The sequence below is a fragment of the Trichosurus vulpecula genome, chromosome 8, assembly GCF_011100635.1.
Source record: "Trichosurus vulpecula isolate mTriVul1 chromosome 8, mTriVul1.pri, whole genome shotgun sequence".
NCBI lineage: Eukaryota > Metazoa > Chordata > Mammalia > Diprotodontia > Phalangeridae > Trichosurus > Trichosurus vulpecula.
Genome location: NC_050580.1, coordinates 157,265,823 through 157,285,035, shown reverse-complemented (window position 1 = coordinate 157,285,035; position 19,213 = coordinate 157,265,823). Strand labels below are relative to the sequence as shown.

The window sequence follows — 19,213 nt, the reverse complement described above, 5'->3', positions numbered from 1 at the left end:
TTAATTGAAAAAAAAAGCAAAATAAAATGAAATTTAAGAAATAAAATAAATAAAAGGCTTGAACTCAATGGCCTCTAACGTCCCTTCCAGCCCTAAATCTATGTTACTAGGACCCTATAGTCTTGAGTTCTGCATGCATTGACTAAAAGCAAGTAGTTAATAGGATTTGGTCCTCTGAGAAAACTCAACCCTACAGTATCTAGCAATTGAGTACTTCATTTCTGTTGTTGAGTTCCGTATATATTGCCTTAGCCTAGGGTGCTGCTGCTGTCCCAGGGTAGGAATGTATACTATAGAGAATAAGGTTCTCCCAGCAGGACAACATTGGGCTCTGTATGTGTTGTCAGGGCTAGACAAAATGAGTACCTGTTAGTTGAACTGCCAGTTCCTCAGTGACCTGGGATTAAAGCTGGTTTCAAAGCTAGTCACTTCTGAGAATTGTCAAAAACAAAGTGTCCTAGACCCTACAAGCATCTAACAATAGAGGGAATGGAAGTAGATAGAGTATTGGCTATCATTGGTAATATGACTTCTGAGATCGATTTCAATAGAAATACACATGTGTACCTGTACAAATTTTGTCCTTCATAATCAAAATGCTGCTTTTATAATTATTTTCTATGCATTTGAATATGTATTAAAAATAGGAAAAATAAAGACTTCTTGACTTTTGAATTCAGCAAGAGTTTAAATACATAAGAGAACACAACTAATAACATTTGTAAAGCTCTTAGTATGGTGTCTGGCACATGGTAAGTGCTTAATAAATGTTTCTTCCCTTCCCTCCCTTCCATACTACAACAAACAAAAACCGATGCCTGATAATTTTCATTTTTACACAGAAATTGTGAATACTTTACATAAAAAAATGAAGTTGTACAGACAGGTATTACATCTGATTCTCTAAAGGAAGATGATGGTTTGAAATAAGTATTACAAAAATAAGCTGATGAATATTCTAATAGGATGCTAAACTATGTCTGTATCATTCATAGCTTACAATTTTATCTTGGGAGTTGTTTCATGCTTGTTTTATTTTCCACTCATCAGCTTTTTCTGGTAATGAAGGAGAAAAAGTAAAATTGAGAAGTTTGTTGGTCATATATTAAAGCCAATTTCCTTTTTACTGAAACTACTGAAGATAGTTCAGACATACATCTCTTTTAATCTTATCTCCCCCTACTTGTTCCTAATATGGATCTATCTATAACAAGAAAATGTGACTAAATGTTTAATTTGAGTTAGTAAGTTGTAAATTTCTTTTATAAAATAAATGAAAAATAAGTGACATAGTAAACTAAAGGACTTAAAGAGCTGTTCAAAGAAATGTTCAAGTATTGTAAAAACATGAAGTCATGTTCAAAATCAGGACAAAATGTTCAAATTTGTACAAGTACTTTTCTGTCACTGTCCATGGAAATTAAACAAAAATTCATTAGAGAATCTTTAATTTGATCATGAAACTATAAGAACAACATACCAGTAAAGTCCTAACCCATTTCATACACTGGACAAATTAAGGGAACTCAAGTGACAGCTTAACTTGCTTCCTATATTCCTGGAGTACAAGAGATTATTAGTAGCAATGAGAAGCAACAGACAAGTATTCAAGAAATTGAGGGATAATACTATCAAAGCTGAAACTAGGAAGAAGGTGAGAAGCTAACTAGAGTATAAAACACAAGGGGGTACAGTAAGAGACAGATTTAATATTGTTTTTTCTAAATGCATGTATTTTTTAGTACCAGAAAATTCTACTCTGCTCTCTATGGCATATAGCTTTTGGGGAGGGGGGAATGATAAATTATGCATTATTGTAAAGGCTCAAAACCTCCTAGTAGTACAAAGAGAATACAATTTTCCAACACAGGGCTATTATTTATCTTTACAACAATCCTATGAGACAAACAACTGGTGTAATGTGTTATTTAGCCTAGAGGCATATACATTTTAATTAGCAATAATTGCTTAACTCAAAAGAAATAAATCTCAAGCAATCAAAATAATATTTATTAAGTGTCTACAACGTTCTTGTGCTAGAAATGCTGTAATTCCTTCGCAAGGAGCTGACAATGTAGTTGATGAGAGAAAAGACATGAGAGAAAAGTTAAATAGCAATTCAAAACTACAAATTTATTACATGCCAAATGATAGCATAAAGATGACAAATATTACAAAAGTTTTTGAAAAGAAATAGATTTGCGGAGGCTATAAAGAATAGTCATAAGAGTTTACAAAGGTCTTGAATGATAACAAAGATTTGTACCACACAGAGATAGAGTACTGGATTTGGAGTCTAAAGAATCTAGATTTCATTTCTTACTCTGCTGCTTACTACCTATGACAAATCATTTGCCCTCTCTACGCCTCCATTTCCTCACTTGTCAATTTAGAAGTCTGGACCAGATTATCTGAGGTTCCTTCTAGTTTTAAATCCTGCGAACCTATCATTTGAACAAGGAAACAGGTAGAGGGAATAGAGTGAGCAAAGCCATGGAGGTGGAATTTCTTTTCGGGTATTTCAGGAAAGTGAACACAGAAGATCAGCTGTAGCAGAGTTTATGGAGGGTAGTAGTAGGAGATAAAGCTGTCAAAATAACTTAAGTGCAGGTCCTAGAAAGCATCAAGCACCAGAATTAAGTCCTTTATCTTGTAAATAACATGACAAAACAGGCATTTCAGAATGGCTAGGCTGGCAGCAGTGTGCAAAGGAGAGTAAAGGAACAGACTGATAGAAGGTAGACTAGCTAGGAGCACAAGAGGGATTTTAAAAGGAATGAAAGGTAACAGTAGAGCACATAAGAAATTAAGGAATAATAAATACCACCAGAGCCAGGCCTGGAAATAGGCAAGATTGCTAGCTACCAAAAGTACAACATACAAGGGAAGACAGGGGTCCATAACAGATGGAGTGACAGTTTTTAATACTGCTTTTCTAAAGTGTATATATTTTTAGTGTCAGAGAATATTTTAGCAATCCTTATATTTGGTGATCAGAGGCTAAATTCAGGTGGTAACAACAGAAATGAAAAGAAAGTGGGCACTAGAAGTTTGAGAGGAATCATAGCAACATGGCCCGAGTGCTGAACTTGGACCAATGAAGACCTGGGTGGGATCAGATCCTGATTCTGATACTGAAAAGCTGTGTAACCTTAAATAAGATGCTCAACATCCGTGAATCTGTTTCCTCATATTCAAAATGAGGATTATAAAACCTGTGGTACCTAACTCAAGGGATGTCATGAGGTACAAGTAAATTAATGAATGTAAAGTGCTTTGCAAACTTTATAGCATTATATAAACTTTAACAATGATGATGAAGAAAGAATCAACAAGACTTGGTTACAAAATAAATAGTAGAAGAATCACTTATCTGATATACACACTACCTGGGACACTTGCCATAAAAAGAAGGGAAAATATAACAACCACATAGTTATATTATTGTTGACTCCACAAATACCAAATTTCATATATTGTTTCCCTAACCTCCCACCAAATGAATGACACAACAGAGATAAAATAAAAATAGATATATAACTGGGCATAGATAGGTGCACTAATAAAAATCAACATGGTCAGGCTTTTGAATTATCTGTTTAATAAAGTTAATTTGCCATTGTTCCAGTAAGGAGTTTCTATGATAGTATGTACTTTTGCTTCTTGAATGTCTAAGTTTCACATAAATCAGTAAAAGGGTCCTTAGACATTTTTATATATAGGATCTTCTTTTTAAAAAAAAAAAAAGCAAAAACTAAGAGGAAACATACTTGAAATACACTTTTCTTTGACTTTTTTTCCAAAGAAATAAAAGTGGGTGTACCTGATTTCCATGAAGATCCAATACATCCAGGCTTTTCAGATTATCCAGATTTGAGATTTTCTTAATTCTGAAATATTTAAATTTTGACAAAAGTTGCTTTTCATTGATAAAAAGCAATTTACAAATTTTATCCTCAGACAAATCTTCAGAAATCTACTTTCCATCTTGTTCTGACTTCTATGTCAAAGTAGAATTTCATTTTCCATATTTATTCATTCAACTATTCAGAAAAAGAGTATTCATCTCAGTAAATAATGTTAAAAGTTGGAAGGCACCTTTGAAATCATCTAGTCTAGTCCCTTAATCTTACCAATTATTATTCCTATTAGTTATTAAGATAAACCAGAATTGACTGATCACTCTAACTGGTGTACTTGACAGTATGCTTAGAGACAGGGAGGTGTGTTCAAATATCACCTTACACAATTCCTATGTGATCACAGGTAAGTCACTGAGCCTTAGCGTTCTTATTTATAAAATAGAGATAATAATACTTAAAAACAGGGTTGCTGTTAGATATAAAACTGTTTTTGCAAGCCATAAAGTACAATGTTAGGCTCAGTTTTACAACAACAAAACATAATATAGATATGCCTCATTTAAAGCAACAGTCATAAAATTTTGGATTTTGAATTAATTTTTATGTCAAATGTATTTTCCAAATCAATTCATATTTTCCCAATGATATACATTAAAATTTCAAAGATTGTATGATTTCCTATAGAAAATTATACTAATAAATCATAAAAATTATATCTTAAAATACAGTAAACCTTGTAAAATCACACATTCAAGAGAAATGAAATAACTTTGTAATACTAAGAACTAGTATTTTTGTTATACTATATCAAAATATTAAATACTATAGTACCCTAAATACATTTACCTTAGTCTCATGACACTCTCTAGTTGACTGAAGGACCAAGCAGAGCCTACATGGAATTTGGAAGTCCTACCCTAATTAGTCATGGAATCAGCCTGATTAAAGAGGTTCCTTTTACCTTAGACCTGCTAAAATGAGTAATATTACCTTTATATGTAGTAGTAAGGGTCTGGTCTACCAGCTTGTGAAAAAAACTGAATCTTTACTACATAATAAAATGAGATATAATATTCATTCTCTCTCTACCAAGTTACCACTTCACCAATCCCTCTTCTCCAAACCCAGAACTCCTGGCCCAAGTCTCAATCTTATACCCATCCAGCTCACACTTAACCCCTCTCTCAACTCCAACTCTTTTCTAAATTTCTTCCAGAACTCCCACTCCTTTCTGCTAAAACCCATTGAATTACCAAATACATTGTGGACAAATGCCTCTTCCTCTCCAAACATTTTTTTGCCTCTTCCCTCCATCTCCTAAGTTTAGTGGAAGTCTGGCCATGCCCATGCTCCCTTTGCACTTTAAATACAGAGAGTACATTTCTCAGTTCTACAGTTTCGATGGAAGCAGGAGGGAAATAAGTCTAATTAGAGTGGCTGTTTCAGGTCACGGATCCACCAAACCTGAATCAATCAATTAAAGAAGCATTTATGAAGTGCCAAATCATTGAATCATTTTTCTCTCTTCCAAGTGACAACAGCAGCTGAAACTGAATGAAATATAGGACAGTGAGATTCAGGGAGCACTGCCACAACCTTGGCTGCAAAAGCACTGAGGAACAGTTGTTAGACCGGCCTCTGAGGCAGCAAACTACAGACATACAGGAATAATGTATTTGTTGCCTTGGACTTGAAATAATTAGAATCCTACTCTAGAATGTGGTGTATCTAAACCAACTGAGACTAAGTCACTAAAGGAACGTAAGCACTCTCATATTTTGGTTTTCAATTACACATTAACCATTTTTGTTCTCATAGACTTATAAAATATGAAAGTTGGAAAAGTCCTTAGGACTTCATAGGCTGAAGAACATTCTCTCTGGTAGAGAAAACAGAATAAAAAATGGATAATAGAAGAAAAGAAGAAAGTTAAAGAAGTAAAATAAATTCGGGGAAAATAAACATTTATTGAAATGAGATGAAAGAGCCAAAAAAGGGGTTCAATTTTAGACATATCTAAGTTTAAGATACAAGTGAAAATATTTATTAGGTAGGTAAAAATGAGAGTCTGGAGGACAATCAGTCAGAACTGGAGACTGAGATATGTGACTTGTCCACATAATTAAAGCCCTCCTCAAGCACCTTAAATTTTTTCCCTGTCCTATTTTCAAACAGCTTCAAGTTTCTCCTAACTCGAAAGCAGTATTTTAATTAATATGAAGAATACATAGAGATGTGGGAAAATGTATATGAACTAATGCACAGTGAAGTAAGCACAACCAGGAACAATATACATGACCTACTGCAAAGTGAATGAAAACAACAACAAAATTAAAACTGAACTCTTTGTTGTAATAATGACCAAGCTTGACCTAACCAAACAAGATACAAAAATATACCTTTCCTTCTTTGTAGAACTAGGGAACTACAGATATAGAACACTGCACATGCTATTAGAATTAAATGATATATTGACTAATTTTGCTGAACTGCTTCTTTTTTTCTTTTTTAGTCTTCATTTATAACAACAATGCTGCTAGCAGCTGCTGTGGAAGTGTAAGATCAACAACACCAGCACACAGGAGGGCTGCTAGCACAAGTTCTTTGATCTGCTTCTCTAAGGAAAGCAACTTTAAGGGGTTTACAATCTCACTTTAATTAAACATATATATATATCACTCAGTTCAGGGGGAAAAGTCAGCACCCTGAACTTCAGAGAAAACATGAATAGAAATTACAAGTAGAAATTATATAAACAGAGCAAATAACACAAATCAGCAGACAGGGCCTCTAACCATCTGTCCATAACAATACATGCATAGTTACCAGAGACAGAAGCACCAACATCTGTGTTTTCAAAGGGGTAGGGGGAGGAGGCTCCTTAACAGCTACCCAGAGTCTCATCTGGTCGAGTCACATGAACACTCTACACTCTCTCTTCCAGTAAGTGAGCCCCAAAGCAAAATGCTAACCTCAGGGTATATATACCCTTCTTCAGAGTCAGCCCACAGAGGGTGTTCACAGTCATATGACTCCAACTCATGTGACTTAGGCTTTCTTGTGACTTTAGCAAGTCATCAAAGACTCTTGATTCAAACAAAGGCAAGACTCAATCAAAGGCACTCCATTGCCTTAGTGCTGAGAAGAACTAGAACTCCAAAAGAAAAAAGAGCAAAACAAAAAGCCACTTTGCTTGCCATTACATCATTATAGAGGATGGCTCTTGGAGGAGAGATGGAATATATTAGGAAATGAAACTGATATAACAATAAAATATATCAATAAAATTAACCTTAAAACAGTTTTGCTGATTTTGCTATCCCTTCTAAATACAATCTTATTTCTCTTATTCTTTTTCCTGCCAAACATCTTAAGCAAGTGTAGTACATTGACTTCCTTGTCACCTAATCCCTTGTACTCTGGTTACCACTACCATTATGTCAAAAACCATGCTCTGAAACTCAAAGACCACCTTTGAAAAAATTCTCTGAAAGACAAATCTCTGGGCTCCTGCTATAGCCAGTAACTGCTTTGCAAGTTTTATAGTCACCTGGCCACGTACAATACTGAACATAATAGTAGAGCAAAGGGCAAACGTTCGCTGCCCTAGCACAAGAAGTCATAACTCTGTTGCTGCCATTCTTGTTGACTCACATGTATCTCCCTACTCTGTGGACCTTCCAGGTTTTAGACTATGCTTGACTCCCAATGCCTCCTCTTAGATTCTCTCTCCTCTGTGCATTTTTGTGACACTGTGCTCTCCTGGTTCTCCACCTGTCTGATCCTGTTGGATCATCTATATTGTGTCACCTAACTGTAAGTGTACCCCTAAAGCTCTTACTTCTTTGTTGACATTCTCTGTAGGGTATCTCATCAGCTCTCACAGGTTTAAGTGTCCACAATCACCCTCAATGGGGAAAGCCTCACATCTATAAGGTAGTAGCACTGGCATAGTGCATTTCTTATAATCTTCCTCCATTTCAAATCCTTTCATTCCCATTTTGTATCTTTTAACAATGTTTTCTCTTCACCCCTTCTTGGGAATATTCTATCTGCCTTCATTCCCAGAATACTTATTTCATCTTGTCAAAGAATTTACTCATCATCTAAATAAGTGCTGGACTTGGAGCCATGAGGCCCAGACTCTAGTCCCAGATCTTCCAGCAACTAACTAGATATGACCTTGAGAAATATCCATGAAACTTTCTAGTTCTGTTTTCCTCATCTGTGGAAGGATTGACAAAATAATCTCTAATTCTAAATAATCTTCTAATTCTAAGATGATATAATTCTATAAAGCTTTCCAACTCTAAATGTCTATTATTTTATCTTCCAATGATTCTAACAAAACTACACTTTTCACCTTCTTTAAAAAGGGAGATCAGTTTGGACTAATAGAATACATAAAATCTGATGATCACTTTAAGAAGAATAACAGACATAATATATAGTCTTCAACAATTCACACAGTGAATGTTGCATATAAATAAATAGTGGTTCCTGGGCATCCTAAAAATGTTTATCTCTACCAGTCTCTCTGGGTTTCAGCAATTAGTGAGGTGTCAATCAGGTATTAATTGCTGCAAGGTATCAGTTAACCATTTCTCTGTCACCCTCCTACAACATATCTAATAAAACTCTTCCCACATCTCACAAGTACTACTTCACAAAGTAATAAGCTATGGAAGTAATTTTCTAATAAAAAATATTCTGCTCACTTGTTCCCATGCCTATTTCCAAAGCTATGCCTGGATTATTTTAACTTATCAAGTACAGAAAATTAAATTTATCCAGTCATATTTAAAGTCTCAATAGTAAAATGAAGTTTCAAATCTCAAACTTACGAAGAATTAAGTGGAGACAAAATGGAAAATCAGGGATAAGTTACAATCTGCTTACTCAAAAGAATATCCTTAAGAAGTACCATAAACACTCATTTTTAGAGGTACCTATTTCTTGTTTAATAGTATAATTAATGAACTTCCAAATATATTAATATTTTTTGATGGTGTCATGGTAACCACAGGGGAGAAAAACTCAAATTTAGGCAAATGAAATACTGAATAGTCACTAATTACAGTTTCACCCATGTTATTTTTAAATATATGAAATCAATGCTATTCTTAAATAACAGGTCATATTTCATTCTAATATTAGTTAGATTTTTAACTAATTGTCTCTCCAACTTTCAGATTTCAAGAGACGAGTCATTATAAGTCTCCTATTTATTTGCATAATTGCCATGTTGTTTGCTTTTGTTTTTTTTATAAACTTATTCCTGTACTTTTGAATGGATAACACTACACATTTCTGCAAAGCTGAGTAACTTAAATTCCATTTGTGAAATACTTCAATTATATACAGCTTGTAGCTTGAAATTTCCTTCAATGATTGTACACTTGAATCACCTATATGTTCTAGACCAGGGCTGTCCAAAATGCAGCTGTGCCTGCTTACAAGCATAGAAATTTACATAAATGCTTTAGTAAATGAAGCCGAGCTACCATAGAGCTCTCACTAAAATGGCAAATCAAAATATATTTTCTACTGTTTCAATAAAAACCTAAGGTTGGACAGCCCTGTTCTAGACTACAGTAGAAAAGGAAGGGGAACAGGAGCATTAAAGAAGTCAAAGAGAGCCAAGATATTAGGGCAAGATCTTCAAAGAAAAAGATCTTTTCTCATTTTAGCCTTAGATAGTGGCAGCAAATAGGGAATCCAAGATATATCCAATGTAGGAGAACTGGAACCTAACTGGGATAGGGGCAATATCTCTGTTTCATCACACTTTACTGCAGAATCACTTTTTATTTTTCTAATAGGTTAAACAAACCTCCCTTGTGGGTGTGGCAGGAGCCTTCTGTTGAAGCTGGAAAAGTGCAAGTCTTTAGTTAAGATAGTAAATTAAATAGGTTAAAATTAAATTAAAATTTTAAAAATTAAAATTAAATAAATAAAATTAAAATATACATATATACATGTATGTATACATAGATGCAAATCTCAAGAGAGTTAGCAATTGTGATTATGCCACATGACAGGATACATTAAGGGCCCAGGTTATTCATTTAAAGCTATAAATTAAATGCTTCTCAAAAATTCCAATGTGTGGATAAGAATTGATCTACCAACCAACAAGTATTTACCAAGTGCCTACCACTCAAAAGAAATCAGAAGTTTAATGCATAAATTTAAAATGAAAAAAGCTTGGAGACTGAAGCCTACAATTGGGATTAGACGATCTCTGAAGCCCCTTTCAGCTCATCTCCTGCCATCGATAATCACTTACTCAATAAGCTTCCTATTGCCTACATGATCAAATATAAAATCCTCCATATGGTGTCCAAAGCCCTTTATAATCTGCACCCCTCCCTACACACCCACTCCTTTCCAGTCTTCTTACACCTTGCCATGCACCCTGCAATCCAGTGATACTGGCAGTTCATTGTTCAAAGCATACCATCTCTTGGCTCTGGGCATTTTCACTGGAATGCTGTCCCCTTCATGTGTACCTCCTGGCTTCCTTGAAATCCCAGATACAATGCCACCTTCTACAAAAAGGCTTTTCCTATCCCTCTGATTTCTAGTGCCTTTCTTCTGTTGACTATTTCCTATTTACCCTATAGTTTGCTCATATATAGTTATTTGCATATTGTTTCCCCCAATAGATTGTGAACTCCTCAAGGGCAGGGATTGTCTTTTGCCTTTCTTTGTATCCCCAGTAATAGTGCATAGTCCCTGGCACACAATAGGCACTTAATAAATGTTGATTGACTGACTCACTCCTAGAAAAGCATGTGAGTTAGGGATGGTTGAGGGCATCTATTAGAGATCAGAAAGCCATAAGACTATCAAACCGGCCAAAAATCACTGCTTTAGATTAAAAAAGCACTATAATGGTTTGGACTAGATGATCTCTTAAGCTCCCATAGAGCTCCCAAACCTCTAACTGTCTAATCGCAATAATTGAACAAACATGCTATTCTTTTTGCTTGAGTCCCATCTAAAAACCCAAGTGCCAAATATTAGTGCTATAGATACAAGTGTTCTATAAAAATAGACATTTAAAGTCTTCTCCATTGAAAAACATTACAAAATATGCCTCTTACACTTCATACCTGTTCTTCCCCAACAAGAGAACACGAAGGGATCTAAGTGTAGAAAGTCCACTTATTTCCTCAATTTGGTTATCATATAAATCCAAGAATATGAGGCTCTGAAGGTTAGAAATATTTTGAATCCGAGTTATAAAATTGTGTTGAAAGTTCAACAGACGAAGGTGTTCTTCCCCATCAATTACAGGACAAACTGTCAGTTTTTGCCTAGAATATGCAAGAAAAAAGATATTAAAGGCTATGTCTTGCTGCTTGTTTCCATCCTAATCCTGTACTAATGTATCTATTTCTACTATCAATGTTTGTACATTCATTTTGTGTATGTGTGCGTGTGTGTGTGTGTGTGTGTATGCTGATAAGAAAACTGAATATAAACTCTTGGTAGCATATCACTAGGGAGGTGCATAGAGTTTGTGTTAGAATTCCTGTCCTTAAAGAGCTTTCAAACTTGTAGGTAAACAAGACAGACAAACACAGATGAGGACGAGCAAACTGAAAAGATAGATAGATAGGTAGATAGACAGATAGATAGATAGATAGATAGATGTGCATATCTATCTATATGTATATATACACATATATACAAACACATATATACATATACACATACATATAGAATCAATATGTAACAAATACTTTAGAAGCAATAAATACCTATTTTGAGAGTCACTAATGGTATAGTGATTAAAGAGCTAATCTCAAAGTCAGGAAAACCTAAACTCAAGCCCCAACACATACTGATTGTGGGACCCTGAACAAGTCACTTAAGCTCTTAGAGTCGTAGGCAATGCTCTAAGACTGTAAGTCACGGAGAAGGTATCAACCTTCATTGATAGAAGGAATTTTCTCACCTGAGAATTCCTTATATTAATTAAATCATAGGCCTGGTCCCTATCCCTAAATATCTATTTACATAGAAGGGATGGCTGTTTGAATGTCACAGAAAAGTATCCATTGGCAAAAATTCTAAATAAAACTGTAAACTTTTTAAAAGACTTTTAAACTAAATCCTACTTGGATTTGGGGAGGGGAAGGAGGGGATACCAAAGATAGAGTATTATAGGCTGCCAAAAAAACTCAAAGAAGTACACCCCCAGTATCCCTCAACAACACCTATGTTACAAGGAGAAGCCAAAAAGGCAGCTTCTTAATGACATCAAATTTATTTTGCAGTTTAACAAAGGGCAAAATGATCTTTAAAGAAAAAATTCCATGAAGACCCAAAATTTATGTCATTATGTTCATCACTAACTTAGGACTGGCGAGATAGAGCCAGAAAGGATCAGCTTAGAGTTTATCTGGTCCAATTCATTCATTTTATAGATGAAGAAAACTGACTCAGAAAGGTTAAGCTACTTGACCATGGACTCACTGGCAGTAAGTAGCAACGGCAGGATTTGAACCTAAGTCCTTTGACACCAAATCCAGCACTCTTTCCAGTGTACCATGATGCAAGGGGGAAATTTCTCCTCTTTCCTCTCATACTGTGAAATAGACTATTATACAAGAGTAGGTATAAAACCCCAATTTTGTGTGAATTCTGTTTTATATGAAAATTGGCACCTTTAAAATCCACATAAAAGGTCATAGTATACATGTAAAGAACATAGTATAATTAGGTTCAGGACATTTTTTGAGCCCTAAACATCAAAGTTGCAAATATTCTTTTGTGATTTAGGGGAAGGAGACTAGGAGGGAGGGGTTCTGACTGAGGCCGCCATTAGAAGCAGGAATCCAAAAGGAGCAGGGATGTTGGGAGGGGAAACATTTACAATTCTATCAGCATGGAGACAATATGAGTAGGAAGATGACTGTAACAGAAAAGAAATATTTATAATTTAATTCTGTATAACTTTAAACTAAGATGAAAAGAAATCAGACATAATTGACATTCTGAAAGCTGTTAGAATCAAGGCACAAATTAACAGTATTTCTAACTAAATTATGCCGGCTGATAGGGCTATAACTTTAAAAGAAATATATTATTAAGAAATTGGTTCAAAATAGATACTATACTTATTTCAATATTTTTCATTTTATTTTCTAAGTATATCAAATTCACTATATTTATTACTTTTTATTACCACATTTGATGGAACTGATTTATAAATAATTGGATTTTCGCTAATAGAGTATGAGTATTCCATTTCTCAGGGCGGGTAGGCAGCACAGTGGATAGAGTGCTGGGCCTAGAGTCAGAAAGACCCATCTTTATGAGTTCACATCTAGCCTCAGACACTTACTAGCTGTATGATCCTAAGCAAATCACTTATTCTTGTTTGCCTCAGTTTCCTCATCTGTAAAATAATCTGGAGAAGGAAATGGCAAACTATTCCAGTATTTTTGCCAGGAAAACCCCAAATGGTGTTTGAACATGACTGAAAAACAAGTTAGCAATAACAATAATTCCATTTTTCATTTATATCTTCTCTATGTTTGTGATTTCTAGAGTTGGAAGGGAGAAACAAATCCTGAGGTTCTTTGGTACCAAGATATCTTACTACTGCCAGGATTTGGGTATTAGTGACAATGAAAGGCTATGGTAACACTGTAGATTTTTAAAAACTTAGACAAAAATTACCACAAAACATTAGAAAATGATGTTGCTGACATGCTGTATATCATTGTTAGGCAGCACTAGAAATACAAAAAAAAACTGAGGTTAGAGAAATGCCACTGAATTGGACCCTCAGTTACACACCGCATTGCAGGCTTTTTCTACCTATAGCTTGTGCAAGCTGTTGTGCTGGTGGCTGATGCTCAAGGGTTAACATTAGTACAGGCAACTGAAAGTTCTCTTTTTATATGCTACCTAACACTAGCCAGAAACAGGGAGGTTTCTTCCTGCTTTCTATAGCATAGTATTCATACCTTCCAAATCATCCAATATAAACTAAGCCAGCCACAAACTGCATCAAGAATCTGGAGTCAGGAGGGCGGCACTGGGATTCTGGCTCAGTGATCACCTACCTGTATGCATAGGTGAGTCCTCATGCTTGCAGAGCCCTCAGTTTCCTTGCTTGTAGAACACAAGGCCTGGACCCAGTGATTTCTAAAGTCCCTTCCACTTCTAAATCTTATTATTTTGGTTTTCTCTTTCTCAAAATCATTGTTCTCTGAACAGAGCTATGATAATATTAGCTCCTTTTGGTGCTGATTCTGAATTTTTTTCAGATACACATAGGTGTAAAGTGCCTTACCTTTCTAAGGTCAACCTATCTGAGTAAAGAATTTTCTCTTCATTAGAACGATGAAGAACTGGAAATGCAGGCATTGATGAGCTCCCCAAGTAGACATGATCGCCTATTGGAAAATAACACAAAATACTCAAATTTCAAAATATTTTACCCCAAAGTAGCTTTATATTCTAATTCCCTTACCTACCAATAGCACTTTTGGAATTCGGTTTTTCTATATCTTTCCTTATTTTAAAATTGTTACATATGAGATGCCTTTCATTTTTTTTCAAACCAAAACTCTATGTTGCATCCATTCCAAATAATTTTCCCTTTACCTCATATATAAATTCAAAGTAAAAAAAACTACTCTTAAGTTGTCTGTATTTAAATACATATATAATAAACTAGTACTCCTAATCTTAAATTTTAAAACACTCTTCTAGTTTAGCAAGATGATAATCTTTCATTACCAGATACATTTGGGCCAGCACTGTGACAGCCCTGTCGAATTCTGGATTTTGTAGGTGTCTGAATGGAAGAATCTCCAAATGCTGATAAAGAGTTTGCACCACTTTTCAGTTCCAGCCCACAAAGGTCTGTCAAGTTTGTTGTGGATGGGACGAATGATGGTTTGTTACGAGGTGAAGGACTTATTACTCTTCCATCCCCTTCAAAATATTTAAAAAAGTAATCATAAACTAGACAATATAATATAATAAGAAATAAATGGAAAATTTGTTATAGCACATGTTCTTCATACCATCATTTAGGTCGGTTCCTCGCACATTTTTGTTGTTCAGTCGTTCAGTCGTGTACAAAGAAAAAGCAAAGAATGAATAAATGAACAAGCATTTATTAAGCATTTACTATGGGAACACAGTAAATGCTTAATAAATGCTTTCCAGTAGTAAGTGTTCAATAAACACTTTTTCATTCATCCTTCACCTTTTCTTTGTACACTTAGTCCTATGAATAGATAGGATTGCAATTAAGCTAAAAAAAATTTATTCCATCATCCTCAGTAAACATTTATTTGTTGCCCAGAGAATATATAACTTTTCTATAGCTTTTTAAGGCTTACAATGCATTTTCCTCATAGCAACACAGTGGGGTAGATAATAGAATGTCATTGTGGGGAGGATGGAATTTGAGTTAGATGGAATCTCTGCCCTCATAGAGCTTTAAAATTTGCATGCAAACAAGATACATATATATATATTAGAATAAGCAAATTGAAAAGGAAAGGCTCTCTGTATATATGAATGAGTGGAAAAATCATTCATTTAGTACTTATTATATGCTAACACTATGGTAAACACTGAGGATACCAATATAAACACAAGATATTCCCTGACCTTGCAGAACTTATATTCTGATAGGGGAAACAATATACAGAATGTCCCAAAAGCTTAAAATTGCACTAAGATTTTTAGAATACCCCATGTATATACAGGTGAGTGGTGTCCAAGAAACACAGAATGAATAAGAAGCAAGTATCTATTAACATTTCTTCATAGAAGTGAAGGTTGATTCAAACATGGAAAGTTAATGATGGTATGTGGTTTGGGAAGGGTGGGATGTTCTCCTGGAAGAAATTCCTTTAAGGTGGGCTCTAAAGGCTAAAAGAATATAGAATAATAGACATGTAGAACAATCTAGACAATATGACTCCACAGACAGATATCAAGTAGACATGCCTGTTTTGAGTAGAGGGTGTTGGATATATATGTTGTGGGAAAATAGAGAGGAAAGTTTACAATGAATTTTTCTACTTAAATAACATAGTAAAAAAAAAAATAAAATAACATAGTAAAAGAGAACCAAATCAACTTATCTAGCACATATTTTTGGAAAGGTGACAGTGCAGCACCAGAATGGCATGAAGTTCTAGGACAGGGGTGAGGAACCTGCGGCCTTGAGATCACATGTGGGCCGTCTGGGTCCTCAAGTGCAGCCCAATGTTCCAGAACATGCTAAAGATATAGAAAGCCTGTATTTACGGGCCTTCAATTTGGCTTTGAGAGTTAGCCCAACACAGATTTTATTTCCAGTTTCCTGAACCATAAAACCAATGTCATCTATATGTTACAAATCAAGAATCTGGATAAAGTTTTCAATAATGAAGACTTGCACATACCCCAAAGAGGTTGGTGACAAAAAAAAATGTCTCTATGATACACCCAAATGTTTATAGCAGCACTTTTTGTGGTAACAAAGACCTGGAAACAAAGTAGATGCCCATCAATTGGGAAATGGCTAAACTGTGGTACATGAATGTAATAGAATAATACTGTGTTAAGAAAAAAATGACTATGATGAACACAGAGAGACAAGGAAAGACTTACATGAATTGATGCAAAGTGAAATAAAGCAGAGTCCAGAAAACAATATGCACATGATTAAACAATGTAAATGGAAAGAAAAGCAACTACAAACAACTGAACATATATGCTGCAAACTCATAAAGAACAAACTCGGCCATGGAAAGAAGTATGAGAAGACACTTCCTTCCCTCTCCTACTTCATGTGGAGTTACTCCCACTTGTGCAGAGAGGTAGAGGGGCTACAGGTGTGGAACACTGTATAGAATGTCATTCATTTTTAAAATATATTTTAATATATTTGACATATATTGATTGGTTTTACTGATTTGCTCCTTTTCCTTTTTTTTAAATCCTTTTGTTATAAGGGATGGCTTTCTGGCAGTGGTAATTGGGAGGGATACAGCATACTAGCTAGGTGATGTAAAATCAATATATCAATAAAAATCTACTTTTTAAAAATAACGAAGGCCTAGAAAGGAGGCTGTCTATCAGGGCTCAAACACCACTCACCAAGAGATTAGTGCAAATTAGATATTATCAGAATACCCCAAGCAGCCATTATGTGGTAAGTAATCACAAGCATAACAATCAAGAGAAACAGTTTAAGTATTCAGTGAAGAGTCTGAAACAATAGGCTATAATTGCAGATGATTAGAAATTAATGCAACTGGGCAAATAAAAAAAGAATGTAAGTCAGAGTAAGAATAAGACACAAGAGATAAACAACCAAGTATTACAATGTACTCTCTAGAACATGAGGCTATGTGTATATGCTATTAGCATAGTAGAAAAATAATTATTTTTCCCATCTTCTCCCTTTTCTCTCATTCTTTCCCCTATTTCCTAAAACAATTTTCTCCCACACTTCTCACTTTTAGCAATTAGCTTTTCATCCAAATTCCATCATTTGGAACTATGGTCATTCTTCTCCCTTCCCTTTGTTATACTGTTTTATACCCCACCTAAGAGCCAAAAAAGAACAACTGCTATTATGTGTTATGAACAATTTACCATATTCCATTTGTCAAATCAACTCTGAACTATACAATATCTAAAAAAATCCCAGACCAAACTCTTTTTAATTTATCCTTTTATTTTGCTGTTAGGAATTCTACATTTATCAAAAATTAAATTCATTCAGAGAAATATAAAACAAATCAGTCTCTGGCCATTGACTATACCTTGTCTGCTTGAGTAGTTTTTTTCTAGATCATGTTGCAAAAGTCGATTATGGAAAGATGAGTCTTTAGTTAGCCTGAGTTCAAACTGCAAAATATTGTTTAAGAAAAAAGATTGAGAGAAAATGCAATAATGTACATCATAAAATTAAATATCATTAAAAACTATCATCTTATGCCCATCATAATCCCCTGAAAATTCATTTTGGAAGTATGATATAACAAAAATGAGCAGTATATTTGAATTTTCTAAAATGTGTTATCAATCAATCATTCAATAAACATTAAGCACCTATTACATACCAGACATTGTATTAAGCACTGGGGATACAAAGACAAAAGTGCCTTTAAGGGAAACAACACATGTAAACAAATATGTGTTTATATATGTATGTATGTATGTACATACAAAATAAACATAAAATCATTTTGGAGGAAATATTCTAGCAGCTGAGGGTGCCAGGAAAGACTCTTGAAGGAAGGCAGGGATTCTAAGAAGCAGGAGTGAGGAAGGAGTGCACTCCAGGCATAAGGAACAGCCAGCACAAAGGCAGGGAGATGGGAAATGGACTGTCACATGTGAGGAACAACCAAAAAGCCAGTTTAAACGATAGAGTACAGGAAGGAGAATGACATCTAATGAGACTGTGAAGTTAGAGTGATGACTGGTTTTGAAGGGCTTTAAGAGCCAGGTGTTTATATTTGATCCCAGAAGTAACAGGGAGTCACTAGACCTTATCAAAGAGAAGAATGACATGCACTTAAGGAAAATCACCTTGGAGGAGTGTGGAGGAGGATCAGAGTAGGGAGAGAGACGAGGCCAGAAAGTCCATTATGAGGCTATTGCAATAGTCTAGGCAAGAGATGATAAGGGCCTGAGTTAAGGCGGCAGTCATATGAGAGGAGAGTTGGGGGCCGATGTGAGAAATGCTGTGGAAGTAGAAATGACAAGAACTGGCCAAGTGACTGGATGTGCAGAGTGAGGGACAGTGAAGAGCTGAGGATGACACTAAGAAAATAAAATGAATCTCAGGTTAAAAAGACGGTGGGCTGGTCAAATGTGAAAGCAAAAGATAACTCTGTACAGTCCATGTGTTCCAATGGTATCCTCACCATATCCAAAGAAAGTAAGAAGGGACCCCAGCATATTGTTGGAAATCAAGTGGGATGAGCAGGTACAAATTAGCTTACAATTTGTATCCCCAGAGGGAATATGCACACAGATAAGATCATGGGTACATTTGTGTAGCTGAACTCAAATCAAAATAAATAGCTGAGGAGCAAGGAAAGGGAATAAGCATTTATATAGCACCTGTTATGCAACAGGGATGGGTGCTTTTTACAAATCTCATTTGAGATTTCAATTGGCATTAGTAATATTAAAGGCACATTTCAATTAATAACTGAAGTATGAATATATACTCTAAAATAACTCAGTTATGTATTATCAACATATTTTATGTAATATGAGTTTAAATATGTTGAAGTATCAAGGGTTTAAGTGTCATATAATTTCATATGGTACAAATATACTACAGAAGAGAAAAAGAATAG

General features: G+C 34.9%; 1 protein-coding gene across 2 annotated transcripts in view; it reads right to left on the bottom strand.

The window, feature by feature from the left end:
* The window catches only part of LRRC49 (leucine rich repeat containing 49), a 180,039-nt gene that overhangs the window by 157,598 nt on the left and 3,228 nt on the right, over positions 1–19,213 (bottom strand). For both annotated transcript variants that reach the window (XM_036737270.1, XM_036737272.1), the window contains 5 exons: positions 17,663–17,747; positions 14,628–14,825; positions 14,179–14,281; positions 10,982–11,185; positions 3,824–3,890 (listed from right to left, as the gene is read on the bottom strand). In XM_036737270.1, coding sequence (XP_036593165.1) covers positions 3,824–3,890; positions 10,982–11,185; positions 14,179–14,281; positions 14,628–14,825; positions 17,663–17,747 — 657 coding nt within the window. The remainder of the gene's footprint in view (positions 1–3,823; positions 3,891–10,981; positions 11,186–14,178; positions 14,282–14,627; positions 14,826–17,662; positions 17,748–19,213) is intronic.